Here is a 22,074-nt window from a genome sequence, read left to right on the forward strand (position 1 = left end):
ATTATGCAACTGAGAAACTCTAGACCTGCCCTGGCCAAATCAATAGCCACTAGCCACATGGGGCTACCCGAAATGTGGCTTGTATGACTGCAGAACTGAATTTCTGAATTTTTAAAATAAATGTACAAGCTAAAGCTACACAAAATGTTTCCCACTAGGCCAGGTATAGTGGCTCATGTTTGTAATCCCAGCACTCTGGGAGGTCGAGGCGAGTGGATCACCTGAGGTAGGGAGTTCGAGACCAGCCTAACCAACATGGAGAAACCCTGTCTCTACTAAAAATACAAAATTAGCCGGGCGAGGTGGTGCATGCCTGTAATCCCAGCTATTCAGGAAGCCGAGGCAAGAGAATAGCTTGAACCCTAGAGCCAGAGGTAGCAGTGAGCCAAGATCGGGCCATTGCACTCCAGCCTGGGCAACAAGAGCGAAACTCTGTCTCAGAAAAAAAAATGTTTCCCACTAAACACAAACTTTATTGTTTTGGTAGAGCTACATTTCACATTAACTGGTACATCCCATAAAGTATTATTGTTATATTTATTAGTGTACATGTACTTCTTACGTTCCAAAAACGTGGCTATCAGACATTTTTATATTACATGTCTGGCTTGCATTATATTTCAATTGAACAGCACTGCTCTAGGACCATAGTCTTCAACTGGGGGCAATTTTGCTTCCCAAGGACCATCTCACAGTATCTAGGGACATTTTTGGTTGTCACAACTTGGAAGTGTTATTGCCCTGTAGCAGTTGGAAGTGCTTGTAGAAGCACCTGGATGTGCTTCTGCTCCTATGGGTGGAAGGCAGGGACACCAGTAAACATCCTACAGCGCACAAGATAACATTATTTTGGAAGCAAAAATATATCTACCTACTACTACTCCACACCTCTTATGAGAAAATAGCTGAGAAAAGCACCCATTACATAAGGAAGTAGTGAGAGAAGACAGGAGGGACAGTGGGGTGGCAAGTATTTTGTGAAAGATGAAGAATTTGTGATTTCTGATAGGATTTTAAAAGACAAAAACAACAGGATGAAGAATAGTTTCTTATACTGATTGTACAATGGAAAAAACTACTATAGGCAAAATACATACAAGAATGAGTGAGAAGACTCAGGTTACTCAGGACCAAAGCTCTTCTAACAACTTAGGGAAGAAGATCCTAAAGGCTTAAGCTGAGTACACTGAGGCTTCAGCAAGAACAAAGGGAATATCTCTTAATATTTTGAAAGTATCTTTTTCTTTAAATATCCTAATAATCATATAAACATATTTCAAGGATGACATATGAGCATTATGATGTGTTTAAATATAGTTGATAATCTTTTAAAATTAGTCAATAGTCTCAAATGGTATTAGAAAAAGTCTCAAGCTAAGGCTGAAAAAGGCTTTTAGGCAGACGACACTTACCTTTCTGTGTCAAGCACCTCCTCATTTTTCATCCATTTAATGGCTGGAGTAGGAAGTCCTGAAGCAACACATGGCAACACTACATCTTGACCAATGACCCTGACTAAGGGAGAAGGCTGTTTCAAAAACACCAAGTTTGATGTCACCTCAGGATCTAAAAATAAATAAATAAATAACAAAAGACAAAAATTAAATAAAAGACGAAACAGGCTGGGCACATGTAATTCCAACACTTTGGGAGGCCAAGGATGGTGGACTGCTTGAGCCCAAGAGTCTGAGATCAGCATAGGCAATATAGCAAGACCCCATCATTACTACATACATACACACACACACACACACACACACACACACACACACACACACAGAGCACTTTACCGCTTTAATCTTATTCAGTCCATGTGGGTTTACATGAAAAATATTTTAAGCAAAAGTGATACAAAAATTTCCATTCAAATTAGCAAACAAGTCTCAAATGTTCTATGGGCAAAGCATTGCGCTAGGCTCTTTAGGGGTCTTAAAGATGTTTAACTTATAGCTCTTGCCTTGAGGGCACATACTTGTCAATCAATCGAGAAATATTTGACATGAATCCCCTTGACACTGAAAGCTAAGATAAAAAGCCATGTGAGTGGTACAATCAGTGGAGACTGAGCAAGCTCAGGACACTTGGCATCCTCCTCACTCATAGTAATAAGAAGTCTCCTTTCCTTCTCTATGATCTGTGTGTTATTTCTGAAAATCTTTCTGAGTTTCATCTCTTTAACTTGCTCACTTCGTCTGTCAATCCCTTGATTTTGTAATTGAGCAACCATCTAGCTACCACTGTATTTGTGTATTTCTTATTCAGACATTAGAAGTAATGTTTGTTCACTTTATAGAGTTGTCCTCTTGTGGACACATGAAAAGGCCACACTTTTGTGGGCAGAAGACAGAGTTCTCTCCTTAACAGGGTAATATTAACTTAATAGTGAGTTTTGACAAAAAAGGTCTCAGGCAGGAGAGGTTTGACTCTTACGCCCGCACGCTTTGGAAAGATGTTCTACAGCCATGATAACAACTTCCAAGACTAGCTTTAAATTTGTCTAACCAATTAATGACAGTCCTGTAGCCATGGTAACAAGGAAACATTGCCTAATCGATCAGTGACAACTCACACTGTGAATGTGTCTTTGAAAGCCAAACAATCAGTGATAAGTTCAAGCTTCAAAAGTCACCCAAGTAGTGGTGGAGTCACTTGCTTTTAAGACTGACATTAACTTGCTCTCACCTCCATAATAAACCACAAAACATGTTTCTATGACTGACATCAACCCACCTCTGTCTCTTAACCAGTACAACCCAAAACAATACCTTCTAAAAAAACTCAAGAGGAGATCAGCACTTAGCTGTGCTCAAGAAAACTATGTTTGACAAGCACAACTGTCCCTTACTAAAATAAGCAAAACATTCTACATTATGTTTTCGTTTCAGATATTGAGTAGTGGTCTCATCTTTTGACATTACAAACCTTGTTTTCTCGGATCAGATTTTAAGGATTTGCTTAAATGCTACCCTAAGTGTAGAGAATTATTACCTCTGTCATGTAAAAGCAAGTGAGCAAGCAGGCTGAACAATACTGGTATAAGGCAATAGTTCTTTTTTTTTAAATTCACCTTGAATTACTTAGGTATATTTAATCGAACTTTGATAAAATCGATTAAGCAAATTCATAGCAAATATTACTGGCTTCTATGTGCCAGAAAGTGTTCTTGGCAGCAGACAAAATTCCCTGCTCTGGTTGAGCTTACATACTAATGAGTGAGAGAGACAAATAAGATAGAATATGTCAGATGGTGATATGTTCTGAAGTAAAATGAAGGTAGAAGGAGAAAACACTAGGGTTGGAAATCAAAGACTCTTGTTTCAAACAGAGTGTTCATGAAAGGCTTCACTGATAAACCAATATTTGAGCAGAGAGGTAAGATAGAAAGCCAGGCTAGTATCTGAGAAAAGAGGATTCCAGGCAGAAAAAAATGGCCAAGAGCATATCTGGAGTGTTCTAGAACATAATGTGTTCACAATCTTCAAGTGAGGTAGAGAAGAGTAGGAGATGGGACAGTGGAGAGAAAGGAAGGAAGTGGTATTAAGATGATAAATCTTTACAGGTCAGAACTTTAAATCTGAATGACATGGAAAACCATTAGGGAGTTTTGAGCAAAGGCGTGACAAGATCTAATATACACCTTACACTGGGCACTGTGGCTCACACCTATAAGCCTGGCACTTTGGGGGGCCAAAGCGGAAGAACTGCTTGAGCCCAGGAGTTCAAGGCCAGCTTGGGCAATATGGAGAAATCTCATCTCAAAAATCTTAAAAAAGACAAAAAAATGAGCTAGGTGTGGTGGTGTGCACCGTTAGTCCCAGCTATTTGGGAGGCTGAGGTGGGAGGAACACTTGAGCCCAGGAGATCAAGGCTGCAGTGAAACAAGATTGCACCACTGCACTCTAGACCGGGTGACAGAGCAAGATCCTGTCTCAAGATACATAGACACACACACACAACACACACACACACACACACACACACACACACACACACACACTTTAAAAGATACTGTCCTTGCTGAGAATATACTAAGATAAGAATGACAAGGGATAATGACAATAAAAGAAGCTGCATTTAAAAAATCAGCCGAAAGGCTATTAGGAACACTCTCAAGAATTGTAGCTCACAGTCTTGCTTTGCATGACAGTCTACAGGCTAAAAATGAGCCTATTTAATACTCACATAACTCTTCCCAAATAATGTAGACATGGTGCAATTATATTCATAAACTCAAATTTGAGATGAGAAATCTGGAGGGGGCATCTAGTAGTGAGAACAGAAGGTGAACAGTCATGAAACACCAAAAGGCTAGAGAGGCTACGATAAGCTACAAGTGAGAGGAAGTTGTAAGTAGAAGTTATACAGTGAAAAAGATATACAAAATTGATTATGAGGAATACAAGAAGGGGCAGGAACTGAGAAGACACACAAAAAGAAGAAAAACTAAAATAGGGGCTGAGTTTACACTAAAATTGGGAGTATAAAGATCCAAGGACTCTTGCCTGCCACTAAGAGCCGCCATGTTAACACTTACCACCCAACCTATCCCTTATATGAACTAGCCTGGGTGGGTCTCTGATTTGTACAAGTGAAAAGACCTACCTATAAAAGTACCCTATTGTTGGGGAGAAGGCTTGACAAAAGACACAGAGCTAATTTTCTTTTTTTGACCAATAAGAATACCGTTAGATAATGAACATATTTTATCACTTGATAAATTTTTAATAATGCATTCCTTAAAGAGTGGATTTCCTGGCATATTTTCCTCTTTACACTCCTATAAGAAACTGAGACTCCTTATGCTGACAGTAAAATGTCATACCACATATTAACTTTTTTTTTTTTGAGATGGAGTCTCGTTCTATCGCCCAAGCTGGAGTGCAGTGGCACAATCTAGGCTCACTGCAACCTCTGCCTCCCAGGTTCAAGCAATTCTCCTGCCTCAGCCTCCAGAGTAGCTGAGATTACAGGTGCCTGGCCACCACACCCAACCACTAATTTTTTGTATTTTTAGTAGATACGGGGTTTTGCCATGTTGGTCAGGCTGGACCTCAGGTGATCCACCCACTTCGATCTCCCAAAGTGCTGGGATTACAGGTATGAGTCACTGTGCCTAGCCAACATTCATTATTTTTTAAAATTCTAACAGAACAATTTGTACCCCTTCATAAACATAAAATCATCAGTTCTGATAAAGAGTTAATACCTGGAAGAACCTTCAATTCTGCTTCATCACTATACTTTGGTGGCCCACCACTTTCCACTACGCAGCGATAAAGCCCGCCATCTCCTTCAGTCGCATTGCCGATAACCAGCGTTCCACCTGGAAGTTTGATAACTCTATCATCCAGAAGAAGGGGTTGTCTATTCTGTTCCCACCTCACAAACGGGACCAAATCTGCATTAACTTCACAATTCAGAATTGCGCTGTTCCCAGCATAAACTGAGGAAGGTTCTGGTTGGCTGGTAAATCTTGGAAGACCTAGACAATAAAGGAAGAGAAGGAATACAATTTAATTAAATATTATTTAAAAATTTTGTCATGGGGGCCAGGAGCAAGTCAGCCCACAAGGCTACAACATATGGTGGAACCAGGGTTGAGAAGAAGGTCCACGGAAATTAGCTAAATACAGGGATACAGAGCAAATAAGTAAATGCATTAAGGATAACTGGAGTCATATTCCTCACAGTTGAAGAAGCAAGGTGTAAACATCAAAAAGGAGAAGGGTAGAATAAATCCCATGGTATTGGTCTAGAATGGAGGTATCAGTATAAACTTCATGGTTTTACATTATTATAGGTATAAAAATATATATGGATATCTATATAAATATAAAAGTATGTGTGAAACATTTATACATTTTGTATAGTCATTACATATTCATTGATATACTTCTATACATATATGCACCTATATATTTCCTAGCCTTGCCCACAAAGAAGGTCCAGCATCAATATCACTTCAGTAGCAATGGTACATATCTCTATCTTTTCTAAATAATATTCTTGGAAAAGTGGCCAGTTCTAAGAGTGCAGAAGGAGAGAAGGTACAAGATGAACCTGGAACATCTTATGACATAAAGAAAACTGTACAAATAACAATGTGGACATATGAAAAGGACATCTAAGACTGAAAGGAGCTTCCTCTGGTTAAATCTGAGATAATGGTATTAATATGCATTATAACCCACTGAACAAAACAAAAACCTGTGGGTTCATGCAAATGTAAACAAACAAGTGGAAGAGAAGGAAAAGTTCTACCTTATAGAAATGATGGAACTAGAAAAATCACCATTAGATAGTAATAAATGATGTGGGCATGAATCCTCAATGGATACTAAAACTAGTAAACAAAAATGTGATGAGGAACAGTCTATGTACAGAGTATCAAAGTATCTCTTCCCAAAATACTCATTACTAAAAGTACAAAGCTTTACAATGGAGAAACACTGCACAGACCGTCTTAAGTATTAAACTTATCACCAGCAACAGAACAAAATATCACGTTTCTTGGCATGATGCACTGAGAATACAGCATTACTTCTGTGGTATTCCTCCCAAAAATGCAAAATCTGAATCTATTCAGAGGGGAATATCAAACAAACCCAAAATGAGGCAAGGAAAAACCAAGTTATATCAAAAGAGTTTAAAGAGACATAACCACTAAGTGAAATATGTAATCTTGGGCCAGAAAGAAGACTGTATGGGAGGAGGAGAGGGGAAGTATTCTGCTTTTGGTTTTTTCTATAAAGAACTTTATTGAGATAAACAGTGAAATCTAAATTAAACAGTAATATCGTATTAAGGTTAATTTCCTAATTTTGATGAACATCTGTGGTTATCTAGGAGAATGTCCTTGTTTCAAGGAAACATACATGTAGGTATTTAGATGGCAGTTACAGAAAACTTGTCTGCAATTTACTCTTAATGGTTCAGAAAAAATATGCATATTTGGGGGGATAAGGCAGATATGGTTAAGATGTTAACAAATGGGTAATTTAGGTGAAGGTATATGAGATTTATTGGTTCTATTCTTGTACCTACTCCCTAAGTTTGAAATTATTTCAAAATAAAATATGAACAAAAAATGTCATCATACTCTATAGATGCCACAGAATGCAGTAGCTAAGAGCATCGGTTTTCAAGTCACATATCTGAATCTGAATCCCAACACCACTATTTCATAGAAGTTGACAAGTTATTTAACCTCTCTCTAAGACTCAGACATTTTACAAGTAAAATGAGAGTAACAGGCCTCACAGGATTGTTTAAAAAAAAAAGATACTTAAATAATTTATACATAGTACATTGCATAAACACTTAACTAGCTATTATTATTATTCATCTCTAAAAAGTGACTCTGCTGTGCTCAGAACAAAACAAAAAGATAAATTACCAAAAAATTTGCTTTTTTTTTTCTCGAGCTCCCATGATTTGACCAAAAATCTACTTTTAAGAAACCAGAATATCAGAAGAAATGAATTAACAAAGATAAACACAGAAACTAATAAAGTTGGGGAAAAGAGGAAATTTTCATCAATAAAACCAAAATACGGTTCTATTTTAATTTTTTTTTTTTTTTGAGACAGAATCTCACCAGGCTGGAGTGTAATGGCACAATCTTGGCTCACTATAAGCTCCGCCTCCAGGGTTCAAACAATTCTCCTGCCTCAGCCTCCCAAGTAGCTGGGATTACAGGCATGCACCACACACCAGCTAATTTTTATATTTTTAGTAGAGGCAGGGTTTCACCATGTTGGCCAGGCTGGTCTCAAACTCCTGACCTCAGGTGATCCACTCGTCTTGGCCTTCTATAGTGCTGGGATTACAGGCATAAGCCACTGCGCCCAGCTAGGTTCTATTTTTGAAGAGTCAAAAAATTCTTACTCCTGAGGTCCCATAAAAATTAGTAATTTTTAAAATGTAAGCCCACAAAAACATATGGAGAATTGGCAGATAAGAGATTTCAAACAATTTCTGAGCAGGAAAAGCAGATGGAGGACTAGTAACTGACATATCAAGGCAGAGAATTCTGCAGCTTCCTGTGCTCCCAAGAAGGAAGCCAGTTGCCCTGCTGCCTCTGGAGAACTGCAGGAGAAAAAGGAGAGTGGGAATAAAACCCAGAGTTGACAAGAAGACATTGACAATGTCTGTATTTAGAACACCCTATTCCACCTCTGGGCACAAAATACTCATAGTCAGAGTACTGCCCAGGCAGAAAAACAGAAATTTTGGTTGTAGAGAAATGAGACAACTCAGAAAAAAAGACCTCTCATATTTAATTCTATGAGCTACTTATTTAACTATCTTTCAAAAACTTCCCTTCTTGTTTTACTTGGCTACAATCAGTTTCTACTGCTTGCAACCAAAAAACCCTGAGTCTTTTAGAATGGCAATTTGGTAGAATTTTTTTTTAAAGTTTTATTGCCGGGCACGGTGGCTCAAGCCTGTAATCCCACCACTTTGGAAGGCCGAGGCGCGTGGATCACAAGGTCAACAGATCGAGACCATCCTGGTCAACACAGTGAAACCCCGTCTCTACTAAAAATACAAAAAATTAGCTGGGCATGGTGGTGCGTGCCTGTAATCCCAGCTACTCAGGAGGCTGAGGCAGGAGAATTGCCTGAACCCAGGAGGCAGAGGTTGCGGTGAGCCGAGATCGTGCCATTGCACTCCAGCCCGGGTAACAAGAGCGAAACTCCATCTCAAAAAAAAAAAAAAAAAAAGTTTTATTGAGATAGAATTTATATACCATAAAGTTCACTATCTAAAGTACATAATTTAGTATTTTTTTAGTATATCAACAAAGTTGTGCAATCATCACCATAATCTAATTTCAGAACCTTTTCATCATCCCCAAAAGAAATTTGTACTAAAAAAAGAAAAGAAAAAAAAAAAGAAATTTGTACTCACTTGCAGTCATTCTGTATATCCCATAACTACCCCACACAACACACCCCAAGTGCCTCATCCCTGCTCCCCCATTCATGGGTCCTTAGTCCTAGAAAACTACCAATCTGCCTTTCTATTTCTATAGATTTTCCTATTCTGGACTTTTCATATATATATCATACAATATGTGATCTTTTGTGACTGGCTAACTTAGTATAATATTTTTGCAGTTCATCCATGTAGTATGTGTCAGGACTTCATTCCTTTTTACTTCCAAATAATATTTTATCCTATGAATACACCATATTTTGGTTATCCACTCCATGATGGACATGGAGGTTGTTTCCACTTTTTGGCTATTGTGAATAATACTGCTATGAACATTCATGTACCAACTGCTGTCTGGACACAGCTTTTCATTTCTTCTGGGAAGATACCTAGGAGTGGAACTGCTGGGTCATATGGTAACACTATGGTTAACATTTTGAGGAACTGACAAGCTAGTATTTTTTAAATTGCGTATGCACACACACACATACACACACACACACACACACACACACACACACAAAGTATATCCTATGATCCAGCAATCCCAATTCCAGTAATCTGTTTTATATAAAGATTTGCAGAAGGCAGTTCACTATAATACTGCCTATAACATCCAACAATTTTAATCCATTTAATTGTTCAGCAGTAAAGAAATCTTTTTTTAAAAAAAAAAAAACTATGTATATCTAGACAACATATACTAAGCAACTATTTAAAAGAACTTTCATTTAATCTCTTAGCTTGGGCACTACTGACTCCTGATACCTACGGCCAAGAATAGCTTAAATAACTTTCCAACAGAACCCTGTATGCAGTCACCGCAGAATGTATCACCTTCTATGGTGCTGCTTGCTTAGATACTGTGTCAAAAAATGCTTCCTGAAGGATATCGAAGCTAAGAGGAAGAATGGACAAACTTAGCAGAGGAGAAGACAGTGAGGAAAAGGTGGAAGATAAAAGTAACAGGCAGTGGGGAAGTCATGAGCAAAGCCTGGAATGCAGAGAATAAATGAAAGGAAATAAAATACTCAGTACTGCCAGTGCTTAAAACTGTGGTGAGGGTGATGAGGGTGGTGGTGGAGGCAGGAGATAGGGGTGGGGACAGAGGCAGGGTGAAATGTTAAGTAATAAGGTTGGAGAAGCGGAGAACGGCTCATAAAAGGAATCAACAGGCCTGTTATTTGAAAGTTGAGATGTTAATTTGATGGTGTTACTGGAGGATCACTGAAGGGTGAGAACGAGTACTCTACCCAGGTGGAGACTGGACTGGAGGAGGGGAAGAATAACGTAGCAGGTAGATGCTAAGGCTGTGGTGAGGGAAGACTGGGAGTAGCCAGTCGTCTTTCAATAGCCATTTCTTTCCATCCAGAAAGTGGATTAAGTACAGAGAAATTAGGAAGCAGAATTCACTGGATCTGATGATAACATGTGTGGGGACAGCTGAGAGGAAGGAGCCCATGACTAAAGCCCAGATAAGAGATATTTAAGAACTTAAATTATAAACAGACACTGACCTAAATGACACTATAAAGGCAGTCACTGTATTAATTTATTTATAAAACATGTTGGAGAAAGCCTGGCAAATGCATTATTTTTTAAAGGGAGAGAGAAGAAAGAAAAGAGAAAGAGAAAAGAAGAAAGAAAGGAAGGGAGAGAGGGAAGAAGGGAGGGAGAGAGAGAAGGAAGGAAAGACAAGCGAAATTGCCAAAAGGGCCCATTTGTTTCTCCTTTTATTTTTCTATCCTCAATCTATGACTATGGAATAATTACAGAAACTTTACATCACACCCAAATTCAACTTTGAGTATTTGTCCCCAAAGAGGAAAAAAAAAACAGCCATTATGCTCTGAATGAATAAGCAAATATGCTCTGGAGTGAGCATGAGATGGGAAACCATAATCCTGGAGTAGGAATGAGGCAGGAGACTACTGTCTCTGAGGTTCTGTCTCACATGTGGGCACTTCACCAAGAAAAGAGTAAACACAAGATTTAAAGATAACATTTTTGTGTAACAGGACCCTTAACAAAAACCATTTCATCTGGTACTCAAGTAAAGAAACACCATCTCAAGAATGCTAGTATTTTCTACAAAATGGACATGACTTACTTAGAAACCATATCTTACCTGTCTAGATCCCTAATTTCTCTTTCTTTTTTTTAATTGTACTTTAGGTTCTGGGGTACATGTGCAAATCATGCAGGATTGTTGCACAGGTACAGACATGGCAAGGTGGTTTGCTGCCTCCTTCCCCCCATCACCTGTATCTGGCATTTCTCCCTGTGTTATCCCTCCCCAACCTCCTCCTCCCCCTCTGTCCCTCCCTTAGTCCCCTCCCAACAGATGCCAGTGTGTGATGCTCCCCTCCCCATGTTCATGTGTTCTTATTGTTCAACACCGGCCTATGAGTGAGAACATGCGGTATTTGGTTTTCCGTTCCTGTGTTAGTTTGCTGAAAATGATGGTTTCCAGATTCATCCATGTCCCTACATAGAACATGAACATACCCTTTTTATGGATGCGTAGTATTCCAAGGTGTATATGTGCCATATTTTCTTTGTCCAGTCTATCACTGATGGGCATTTGGGTTGGTCACAGGTCTTTGCTATTATAAACAGTGCCGCAATGAACAGACGTGTACATGCGTCTTTATAATAGAACAATTTATAATCCTTTGAGTATTCAGCATATACCCAAAGGATTATAAATCATTCATTATAAAGACACATAGGATTGCCAGGTCATGGAATTTCTATTTCTAATCCTTGAGGTATTGCCATACTGTCTTCCACAATGGCTGGACTAATTTACACTCCCACTAACAGTGTAACAGTATACCTTTTTCTCCACATCCTCTCCAGCATCTGTTATCTCCTGATTTTTTAATGATCGCCATTCTAACTGGTGTGACATGGTATCTCCATGTGGTTTTGATTTGCATTTCTCTGATGATGAGTGAAGATGAACATTTTTCATATGTTTGTTAGCCTTGTAAATGTCTTCTTTTGAAAAAGTATAAATTCATATCTTTTACCCACTTTTGAATGGGTTTGTTTGTTTTTCTTGTAAATCTGCTTTAGTTCTCTGTAGATTCTGGATATTAGGCCTTTATCAGATGGGTAGACTACACAATTTTTTTTTCCCATTCTGTTGGTTGCCTGTTCACTCTGATGATTGTCTCTTTTGCTGTGCAGAAGGTCTTAAGTTTAATTAGATCCCATTTGTCTATTTTGGCTTTTGTTGCCATTGCTTTTGGTGTTTTAGTCATGAAGTCCTTGCCTATGCCTATGTCCTGAATGGTATTGCCTAGGTTTTCTTCTAGGAGTTTTATAGTATTAGGTTTTATGTCTGAATCTTTAATCCATCTGAAGTTAATTTTAGTGTAGGGTATAAGAAAGGGGTCCAGTTTTAGCTTTCTGCAGATGGCTAGTCAGTTTTCCCAATACCATTTCTTAAACAGAAAATCCTTTCCCCATTGCTTCTTGTTGTCAGGTTTGTCAAAGATCAGATGGTTGTAGATGTGTGATGTTTCTTCCGAGGTCTCTGTTCCGTTCCATTGGTCTATATCTCTGTTTTGGTACCAATACCATGCTGTTTTGATTACAGTAGCCTTGTAGTATAGTTTGAAGTCAGGTAGCATGATGCTTCCAGCTTTGTTCTTTTTGCTTAGGTTTGCCTTGGCTATGCGGGCTCTCTTTTGGTTCCATATGAAGTTTAAAGTGTTTTTTTCCAGTTCTGTAAAGAAGGTCAATGGTAGCTTGATGGGAACAGCATTGAATCTATAAATTACTTTGGGCAGTATGGCCATTTTCATAATATTGAGTCTTCCTAGCCATGAGCATGCAATGTTTTTCCATTTGTTTGTGTCCTCTCTTATTTCCTTGAGCAGTAGTTTGTAGTTCTCCTTGAAGAGGTCCTTCGCATCCTTTGTTAGTTGTATTCCTAGGTAATTTATTCTCTTTGTAGCAATTGTGAATGGGAATTTGCTCATGATTTGGCTCTCTGTTTATCTGTTATTGGTGTACAGGAATAGTGCGATTTCTGCATGTTGATTTTGTATCCAGAGACTTTGCTGAAGTTGCTTATCAGTTTAAGCAGATTTTGGGCTGAGACAATGGTAACTTCTAAATATACAATCATGTTGTATGCAAGTAGAGACAATTTGACTTCCTCTTTTCCCAACTGAATACTTTTTATTTCTTTTTCTTGCCTGATGGGTCTGGCTAGAACTTCCAATACTATAGTAAATAGGAATGGTGAGAGAGGGCATCCTTGTCTAGTGCCAGTTTTCAAAGGGAATGCTTCCAGTTTTTGCCCATTTGGTATGATATTGGCTGTGGGTTTGTCGTAAACAGCTTTTATTACTTTAAGATACGTTCCATCAATGCCTAGTTTATTGAGAGTTTTTAGCACAAGGAGCTGCTGAATTTTGTCGAAGGCCTTCTCTGCATTTATTGAGATGATCACGTAGTTTTTGTCTTTGGTTCTGTTTATGTGATGGATTACGTTTACAGGTTTCTGTATGTTGAATCAGCCTTGCATCCCCAGGATGAAGCCTACTTAATTGTGGTGGATAAGCTTTTTGATGTGCTGTTGTGTATGGCTTGTCAGTATTTTATTGAAGATTTTTGCAGCAATGTTCATCATGGATATTGGACTGAAGTTTTCTTTTTTAGTTGAGTCTCTGCCAGGTTTTGGTATCAGCATGATGTTGGTCTCAGAAAATGAGTTAGGGAAGATGCCCTCTTTTTGTATTGTTTGAAATAGTTTCAGAAGGAATGGTACCAGCTCCTCTTTGTACATCTGTTAGAAATTGGCTGTGAACTTGTCTGGACCTGAACTTTTTTTGGTTGGTAGGCTATTAATTGCTGCCTCAACTTCAGATCTTGTTATCTGCCTATTCAGGGATTCAACTTCTTCCTGGTTTAGTCCTGGAAGGGTGTAAGTGTCCAGGAATTTCTCCATTTCTTCCAGATTTGCTGGTTTATGTGCACAGAGTTGTTTGTAGTAATTTCTGATGGTGGTTTGTATTTCTGTGGCTTCAGTGGTGATATCCTCTTTATCATTTTTACTACATCTGTTCTAGTCTTCTCTCTTTTCTATTAGTCTGGCTAGCAGACTGTCTATTTTGTTGATTTTTTTCAAAAAACCAGCTCTTGGTTTCATTGATTTTATGAAGGGTATTTTGTGTCTCTATCTCCTTTAGTTCCGCTCTAATCTTAGTTATTTCTTGTCTTCTGCTAGTTTTTGAGTGTTTTTCATCTTGCTCCTCTAGCTCTTTCAATTTTGATGATAGGGTGATGATTTTAGATCTTTCCTTGCTTTTCATGTGGGCATTTACTGCTATAAATTTCCCTCTAGACACTACTTTAAACAGGCCCCAGAGATTCTAGTATGTTGTGTCTTCATTCACACTGGTTTCAAAGAACATCTTTATTTCTGCCTTCATTTCATTGTTTATCCAGTCAACACTCAGAAGCAAGTTATTCAGTTTCCATGTAGTTATGCGGTTTTGAGTGAGTTTCTTCTTAATCCTGACTTCTAATTTGATTGCACTGTGGTCTGACAGACTGTTATGATTTCCATTATTTTGCATTTGCTGAGGAGAGATTTACTTCCAATTATGTGGCCAATTTTAGAGTGTGATGTGGTGCTGAAAAGAATGTATATTCTGTGGATTTGGGGTGAAGAGTTCTGTAGATGTCTATCTGTTAGGTCCACTTGGTTGAGATCTGCATTCAAGTCCTCGATATCCTTGATTTTCTGTCTCGTTGGTGTGTCTAATATTGACAGTGGAGTGTTAAGGTCTCCCACTATTATTTTGTGGGAGTCAAAGTCTCTTTGTAGGTCATTCACAACTTGCTTTATGTATCTGAGTGCTCCTGTATTGGGTGCATATATATTTAGGATAGTTAGCTCTTCTTGTTGGACTGATCCATTTACCATTATGTAATGCCCTTCTCTGTCTCTTTTGATCTTTGTTGGTCTGAAGTCCGTTTTATCAGGAACTAGGATTGTAACCCTGCTTTTTTTTTCTCTCCATTTGCTTGGTAAATCCTCTTCTGTCCCTTTAAGTCTATACGTGTCTATGCATGTGAGATGGGTTTCCTGAATACAGCACACCAACGGATCTTGACTTTTATCCAGTTTGCCAGTCTGCGTCTTTTGATTGGGGCATTTAGGCCATTTACATTTAAAGTCAATACTGTTATGTGTGAATCTGAGCCTGCCATTTTGTTACTGGCTGGTTTTGTTGTTGTTTTTTTTTGCCTGTTAGTTGATGCGGTTTCTTCATTGCGTCATTGGTCTTTACCATTTGGTACGTTATGTGGCTGGTACTGGTTGTTCTTTTTCACGTTTAGTGCTTCCTTCAGAAGCTCTTGTAAGGCAGGTCTGGTGGTGACAAAGTCTCTTACAAGCTGCTTGTCCATAAAGGATTTTATTTCTCCTTTACTTACGAAGCTTAGTTTGGCTGGTTATGAGATTCTGGGTTGAAACTTCTTTACTTTAAAGATGTTGAATACTGGCCCCCACTCTCTTCTGGCTTGTAGGGTTTCTACCAAGAGATCTGCTGTGAGTATGATGGGCTTACCTTTGCAGGTGACCTGACCTTTCTCTCTGGCATCCCTTAGCATTTTTTTCCTTCGTTTCAACCCTGGTGAATCTGATGATTATGTGCCTTGGGGTTGTTCTTCTTGAGGAATATGTTTGTGGTGTTCTCTGTATTTCCTGGCTTTCAACGTTGGCCTGCCTTGCTAGGTTGGGGAAGTTCTCCTAGATAACATCCTGGACAGTGTCTTCCAGCTTGGATTCATTCTCCCCATGACATTCAGGTACACCGATCATGCATAGATTAGGTCTTTTCACATAATCCCATATTTCTTGGAGGCTTTATTCATTTCTTTTTGCTCTTTTTTTTTTTCTATTCTTGCCTTCTCATTTTATTTCATTGAGTTGATCTTCAGTCTCTCATATTCTTCTGTTTGATCGATTCGGCTACTGAAACATGCACGTTTTGCGAAGTTCTTGTGCTATGTTTTTCAGCTCCATCAAGTTGTTTATGTTCTTCTCTAAGCTTGTTATTCTAGTTAGCATTTCATCTAATCTTTTTTCAAGGTTTGTAGTTTCTGTGCATTGAGTTAGAACATGTTCCTTTAGCTCAGAGAAGTTTCTTATTAACCCACCTTCTGAAACCAGCTTCTATCAATTCATCAAATTCATTCTCCATCCTGTTTTGTTCCCTTGCTGGTGAGGAGTTGTGATCCCTTGGAGGAGGAGAGGCGTTCTGGTCTTTGATGGTTTTATCCTTTTTGCACTGGTTTCTTTCCATCTTCATGGACTTATCTAGCTTTGATCTCAGGGAGTCGTCTAAGGCTGTAGACTGTCCCTTGTCTGCCTATAGAGGTGCTACTGGGCTGCCTCGATCTCAGTCCAGGTGCTGCTTAGGCTTTCTGTGTCTTTTTTTTACACTGGGAGATTAGGCCTGCCTCTGTAACGGTGGATGCCCTTCCCCACACCAAGCTCAATCCTTCCGGGTCGAGCTTGACTGGTGTGCTGGCTGCAAAACCCTCAAGCAAGAGGGCTTTAGCCTGCTGGGTTTGTGGGGGAGGGACCTGCCTAGGCTATCACCTGCCTCCCTGCTTTTAGCACCCCCTCTCTCTTGGGGGCTGGTAGCTCCATCCTGCGGGCTCTCCCAGCTATGAGTCCGCCTAGATCTGTGTCAACAATCCATGGCACTGGCCAGGGCTGCTATTCAGCTCTGCACAGGTAATTTGGGCACTTTTCAGCCTGGCGAAGATCTCCTGGTCTGTGGGTTGCAGAGGCTTTGGGAGAAGTGCAGTGTCTGGATCAGTGTGCCAGGGGAGGAGGAAGCCCCCGATCCTCCGGTTAGATACACTTCCCTGGGTGGAGCAGCACCCCACCCCGCCTCGGTTTGCCCTTTTGGGGCTATGCCCACTGTCCAACCAGACCCTTTGGGATGAACCTGGTACCTCCTTTGGAGATGCAGAGATCACTTGCTTTATGAGTCTCTCTCATTGGGAGCTAAGCACCAGAACTGTTTCTATGCAGCCAGCTTGGCAGAAATTATACTTTCCATCATTCTCCAAATTAGGATACTCCTTTTCAGGAGTATCCTTTTCAGGATACTTTCCGTCATTCTTCAAATTAGGATACTCCTTTTCAGGAGTGTCCTTTTCAGGAGTATCCTTTACAACTTTCTGCTCTCCACCTTAATACACACTCTCTAGATTTTAAATCAATCCAGTTGAACATCATTTCCTTGGTTAAGGCATTAAGGAACCAGGATTCTGACTTCACTTCAAGTTTTACAAAACCATACTAAATGGTTATGCTGGGTAAGATAGAAGTTGGCCATCAAAGTGATTTAATTTTCCTATACCACTTCCTCTGCCACTTCCAAGTTTAAAAGGAGAAAAGAACTGCTCAGTACTTCTGATAGCAATATTAAGTCATCAGACAAGTGGAAACACATTACAGTTTATCCTCATGACACTGAACAAGCCCTATAGCAAGGGCCCATACACAGAATATATGCACAATTGATATCTGTCAAATGAGTATATTTGTTGCTACTAATTAAATGAAAACTCCAAGAGAACAGTGCTTTTATCAAGATGTACACATTATAAATATTTGAAAACACACACAAAAAAATCATTTAAAACTTACCTGCTACTGTGAGCTTGGCTGTTCTACTGACAATAGTTCCAAGACTCTCAACAGTGGCCACACACTGATAATAACCTTCATCAGGTTTATTGTGTTTGGAATGCACCACATTGCTGATAAATAAAGATCCATCTGGGAGAAGCTGGCGTCGATCATCTGATACTAAGTTTAAAAAAGTTCCATCTTTTTTCCATTCAATTTTTGGAGAAGGCTCAGAATATGCTGAACAGTTTAATATAACAGAAGAGCCTCTAACTGAGAGTGTATCCACTGGCTCCACCAGAAAATAAAATGGAGTGAATGTTCGAAAGCTGGCTCCTACAAAAATAAAGGAAAAAAAAACCAAAGTTAAGCAAAACTTTCTTCTACTATTTCAGTCAGAAAATATACTACTAACAAGTCCAAAAATTATTAACTGTTGCTCTTTGGATGTGACACATAAATATAGTCATCTCACTATAAAAGTCTAATAAATAAAATTTACTTTCTACTAGGAAGCCAAACTTTGACTCATTGAGAAGCACATTGAGGGGGGAAAAAAAACCTTATACCTGAGATAATCAAGCCTTGTTAAATGATACAAATGATATGAAATAATGAAAGTTTTATTTCAAACCCTAGAATTAGATTTACAAATACTTTAAGTTACTGCATTCAAAGTGAAATTCTCTATTGAACATAAAGGAGGCAGAAAATTAAAATGATTCTTCATTAAGAGGTATCTTTTTATGATTATTAGTTATTTGTATTTCCTTCATAAATTTACTATACACTTTGTCCATTTTTCTAGTGAATGTATTCATCTGATTGACTAAAAAAGCAATCTGTTATCATATTTTGCAAATCTTATTTTTTTCCATTTGACTTTATGATATGTATTATAGGAATACATTTTAAGCTAAATGTTATGGTTAAGGTCTTTTTTTATACCAAGATTATAAAAAATTTCAGACTCAATTCGTTCTATTATTTTTGTGGTTTTCTATATTTTGTGATTTTCTACATTTAATCTTCATTTAGAATTCATTTTAGTGTAAAGAGCATGGGAGGAATTAGTTTAATTTTTCTAAGTCCCTGACAGTTCTTTGAATATGAAAAGAACAAAATTTATAGAAAAATATTTGCTATAAACCTTATATTCTTAGCCACTTATCACTTTTCTTCAAGAAAACTTCTGACCAACTCCCCTATAAACAACTCTAGTTGTCATCAGCTTTCCTCGTGAAAAATCAGAGAAACCTAATCCAACAAATGAAACTAAGACTGTTTTTCAAATATATCTACAGACCTTTAATATTTATTTACATTATGAATGTAAGGATGATACAAATTCTGTATTATATAATGAACAAACAGCTCTAAAGAAATATAAAACACGTCTGGGTGTGGTGGCTCATGCCTGTAATCCCAGCACTTTGGGAGATCAAAGCGGGTGGGTCATGAGGTCGAGAGATCAAGACCATCCTGGCCAACATAGTGAAACCCCATCTCTATTAAAAATACAAAAATTAACAGGGCATGGTGGTGCATGCCTTTAGTCCCAGCTACTGGGGAGACTGAGGCAGGAGAATCGCTTGAACCCAGGAGGCAGAGGCTGCAGTGAGCCAAGATCACACCACTGCACTCCAGCCTGGTGACACAGCAAGCCTCTGTCTAAAAAAAAAGAAAAAAAGAAAAAGAAAGAAAGAAAGAAATATAAAATACACTGGCTAAGGGAAGAAAATAACATTCAATTGTTTTAAAAGTTTTCCAACACTTCAATGATAAACTAATCACACTAATCATGTGATAATTCTAATCACACTAATCATGTTATAATTCTAATCACACTAATCATCCTTTCCCAAACACCATAAGCAGGTATTTAGTTTCAGGTCTCTACGTCCATTTAATGACCATGAAATTTATCTTACAAGTCTTAAAATTCCTGAAAATAAGCTTAGAAATTTTTCAAAAGTAACCTGCAGTTAGTTTCTTATTACTATCAAAATGGTTATGCTGCATTAATTTACTGGAATCGTAGAATAAACATAAACAAAAAGGATATAAGATAGCTAAACTAAGAGAAATTACCTTTATATGTCTACTGTGTACTATTAAACTTAACAACTCGGTTGTACAACTCAGTTTACAGATATTAAGTCTTAGCATGGAAGGGAGTGATACAAAGTGGTCATTATTAGAATGGAACCTGCAGCCTCTCATTAATTCTTTAGCCAGTGGAAGTTTTTAGAAGTTATCTGGTTATATAATCTAAAGATTGGTACCATCCACCATGCTAGGTGGGTACTGGGAATACAGTAAATGAAAACTGCACAAAGATAGATTGTAAGCCTGCAGTTCCCAAACTATACCCCAAGATACCCAAAGGCACCTCGGGGAATTCCCACGGTCATTTCTAAATGGGTATCTATGCCCCAACAAGTTAGCACCTTTTTGAAAAAGTAATACATGCAAACTGGTGGTTAAAATACGCAAATTAAAAATCTGAAATATTGTATAACTGGTAATAAAATATATTTTATTTCAAAATTACAACACAATTTTTGCCATTTGAAAAAAATACTCCCAAAATTACAATTTAAATGTTTTGCAGTAACACTGACTTGCTTTTGATTTTATTTCATTTTTAAAATTGAGCCAAGTTGAACAAAAAAAAGAATATGTATTTGAAAAATTAAGAGCAAATTACACTCATAGGAAAGCTTACAAATGCCTTTGAAAACCAAGGCACCTCAAAATTACAAAAAAAAAAAAATCACTCTAAATTATTGAGAATACAGTGTTACATAAATATTTCTATATATCATTTTGTATTTTGTTCCCTCAGTAGGAGGGCAGTGACCTAAGATATCCTCTCTTCACTCAAAGGCTTGCTGCTGCCTTTTACAAAGAAATCTTAAGGAACTGCCACATCAGTCACCAAGTGATCTAGCTTCTACCTATCTTCAGCCCCCGCGTTTCGCTCTCCAGTCAGTCAGTCCCCCACAGCTCCCACCTCTTCACACAAACTATTCCCATCACTCCTTTTCAGTCAGTCCCCAGTCTTCCCTCAAGCTTAGCTTAAATATCAATTGCCCAGAAATGCTCTGTCCCTGGTGCCCAGGCTATGTTAGTTTTGCCTGTTCTAAGTAAGCATGATGTATGCTCTACCTCCAGAGCACTCCAAATGTTCTTAATTTTTGAATACTTGTAATAACTTGTTTGTTAAAGTAGACAGGTTCCCAAATTTGCTTCGCTCCTAGTACCCTTATTTTCTCTTTCAAGAATTCCATAGGTCAAAAGAAATAGCTATCCGTTCTATTTTTTTAACAGTTAGGTTCAAACAAATGAGTATCTATGTCCCAACAAGTTAGGATTATTGGGACAATATCTATTGGGACAATTATTATTATTTTTGAAAAAATAATACATGCAAACTGAAAAATACATACATATTTCATTTTTAAATAACTACAATTAGTTACTATGGGATGTTCACACCTATAGGGCACCATACAACTTCTAAAACTTAGATGCTGTACAACTAAACACTGCCACCCACATTTCCTGTCACGCTGATTTTTGCATAGTACTTGCTTTTTAAAACAGTAACCACCAAAAGCTCAATTTCACAAAGATATCACAGCTACAAAATGAAGATAGTACAATGAGATGCTGAAACTGTGAACTGCCTTGAGCCAGAAGTTTGCATAGTTTCCAGTAGGTGCGGCCACTGACCCTGAGAGTTCTCTGAGGTGCCTTTGGGTATCTCAGGGTATAGTTTGGAAACTGTAGGCTTATGATCTTTCTACAGTTTTCATTTGCTATATTCCCAGTACCCACCTAGCATGGTGGATGGTAAATCTATCATGGTGGATGGTATCTGATTATATAACCAGATAACTTCTAAAAACTTCCACTGGTTAAAATATTAATGAGGAACTGTAGGTTCCAATAATGGCCACTTAGTATCACTCCCTTCCATGCTAAGGCTTAATAACAAACAATTTTTGTGAATTCTGATTAGTGTTTACAAAACTACAATGGAAAAGCAAAAACAAACAAACAAAACAAAACAAAACAAAACCAAAAAAAAGCCATTAAAAGCCAAAGTAATTCTACAAAACAAAGTAAAGGGACTCCATTCATTAGTTACCAGTATGTATAAAACCACAGTAATTAAGCCACTGGCTCTGGAACAGGGGATAAAGACACGTAACAGGCTATAAAGCCCCAAAACAGAGCTACATATATTTGAAAACTTAATATATAGTAGAGATGACATTTTAAATCAATTGACAAAAAGGATGAACTATTCAGTAAATGTTACTAGGACAACTGGTTATCCAAATGGGAAAAAAATGAGATGCCTACACACACCATGTAATAATAGTAAGCACTTACGTGTTTCTATCTACCAGATAATGTTCTAAATATTTTCTACATATTAACCACTCATT

At 38.1% G+C, this 22,074-nt stretch overlaps 1 protein-coding gene across 11 annotated transcripts in view; it reads right to left on the reverse strand.

The window, feature by feature from the left end:
• Positions 1-22,074, reverse strand: part of NEO1 (neogenin 1) — a 247,353-nt gene that overhangs the window by 157,410 nt on the left and 67,869 nt on the right. For all 11 annotated transcript variants that reach the window (XM_074392691.1, XM_039468854.2, XM_039468855.2 and 8 more), the window contains 3 exons: positions 17,633-17,950; positions 5,207-5,482; positions 1,413-1,566 (listed from right to left, as the gene is read on the reverse strand). In XM_074392691.1, the coding sequence (XP_074248792.1) occupies positions 1,413-1,566; positions 5,207-5,482; positions 17,633-17,950 (748 nt within the window). The remainder of the gene's footprint in view (positions 1-1,412; positions 1,567-5,206; positions 5,483-17,632; positions 17,951-22,074) is intronic.

The sequence above is a fragment of the Saimiri boliviensis genome, chromosome 2 (genome assembly GCF_048565385.1).
Source record: "Saimiri boliviensis isolate mSaiBol1 chromosome 2, mSaiBol1.pri, whole genome shotgun sequence".
Classification (NCBI taxonomy): Eukaryota; Metazoa; Chordata; class Mammalia; order Primates; family Cebidae; genus Saimiri; species Saimiri boliviensis.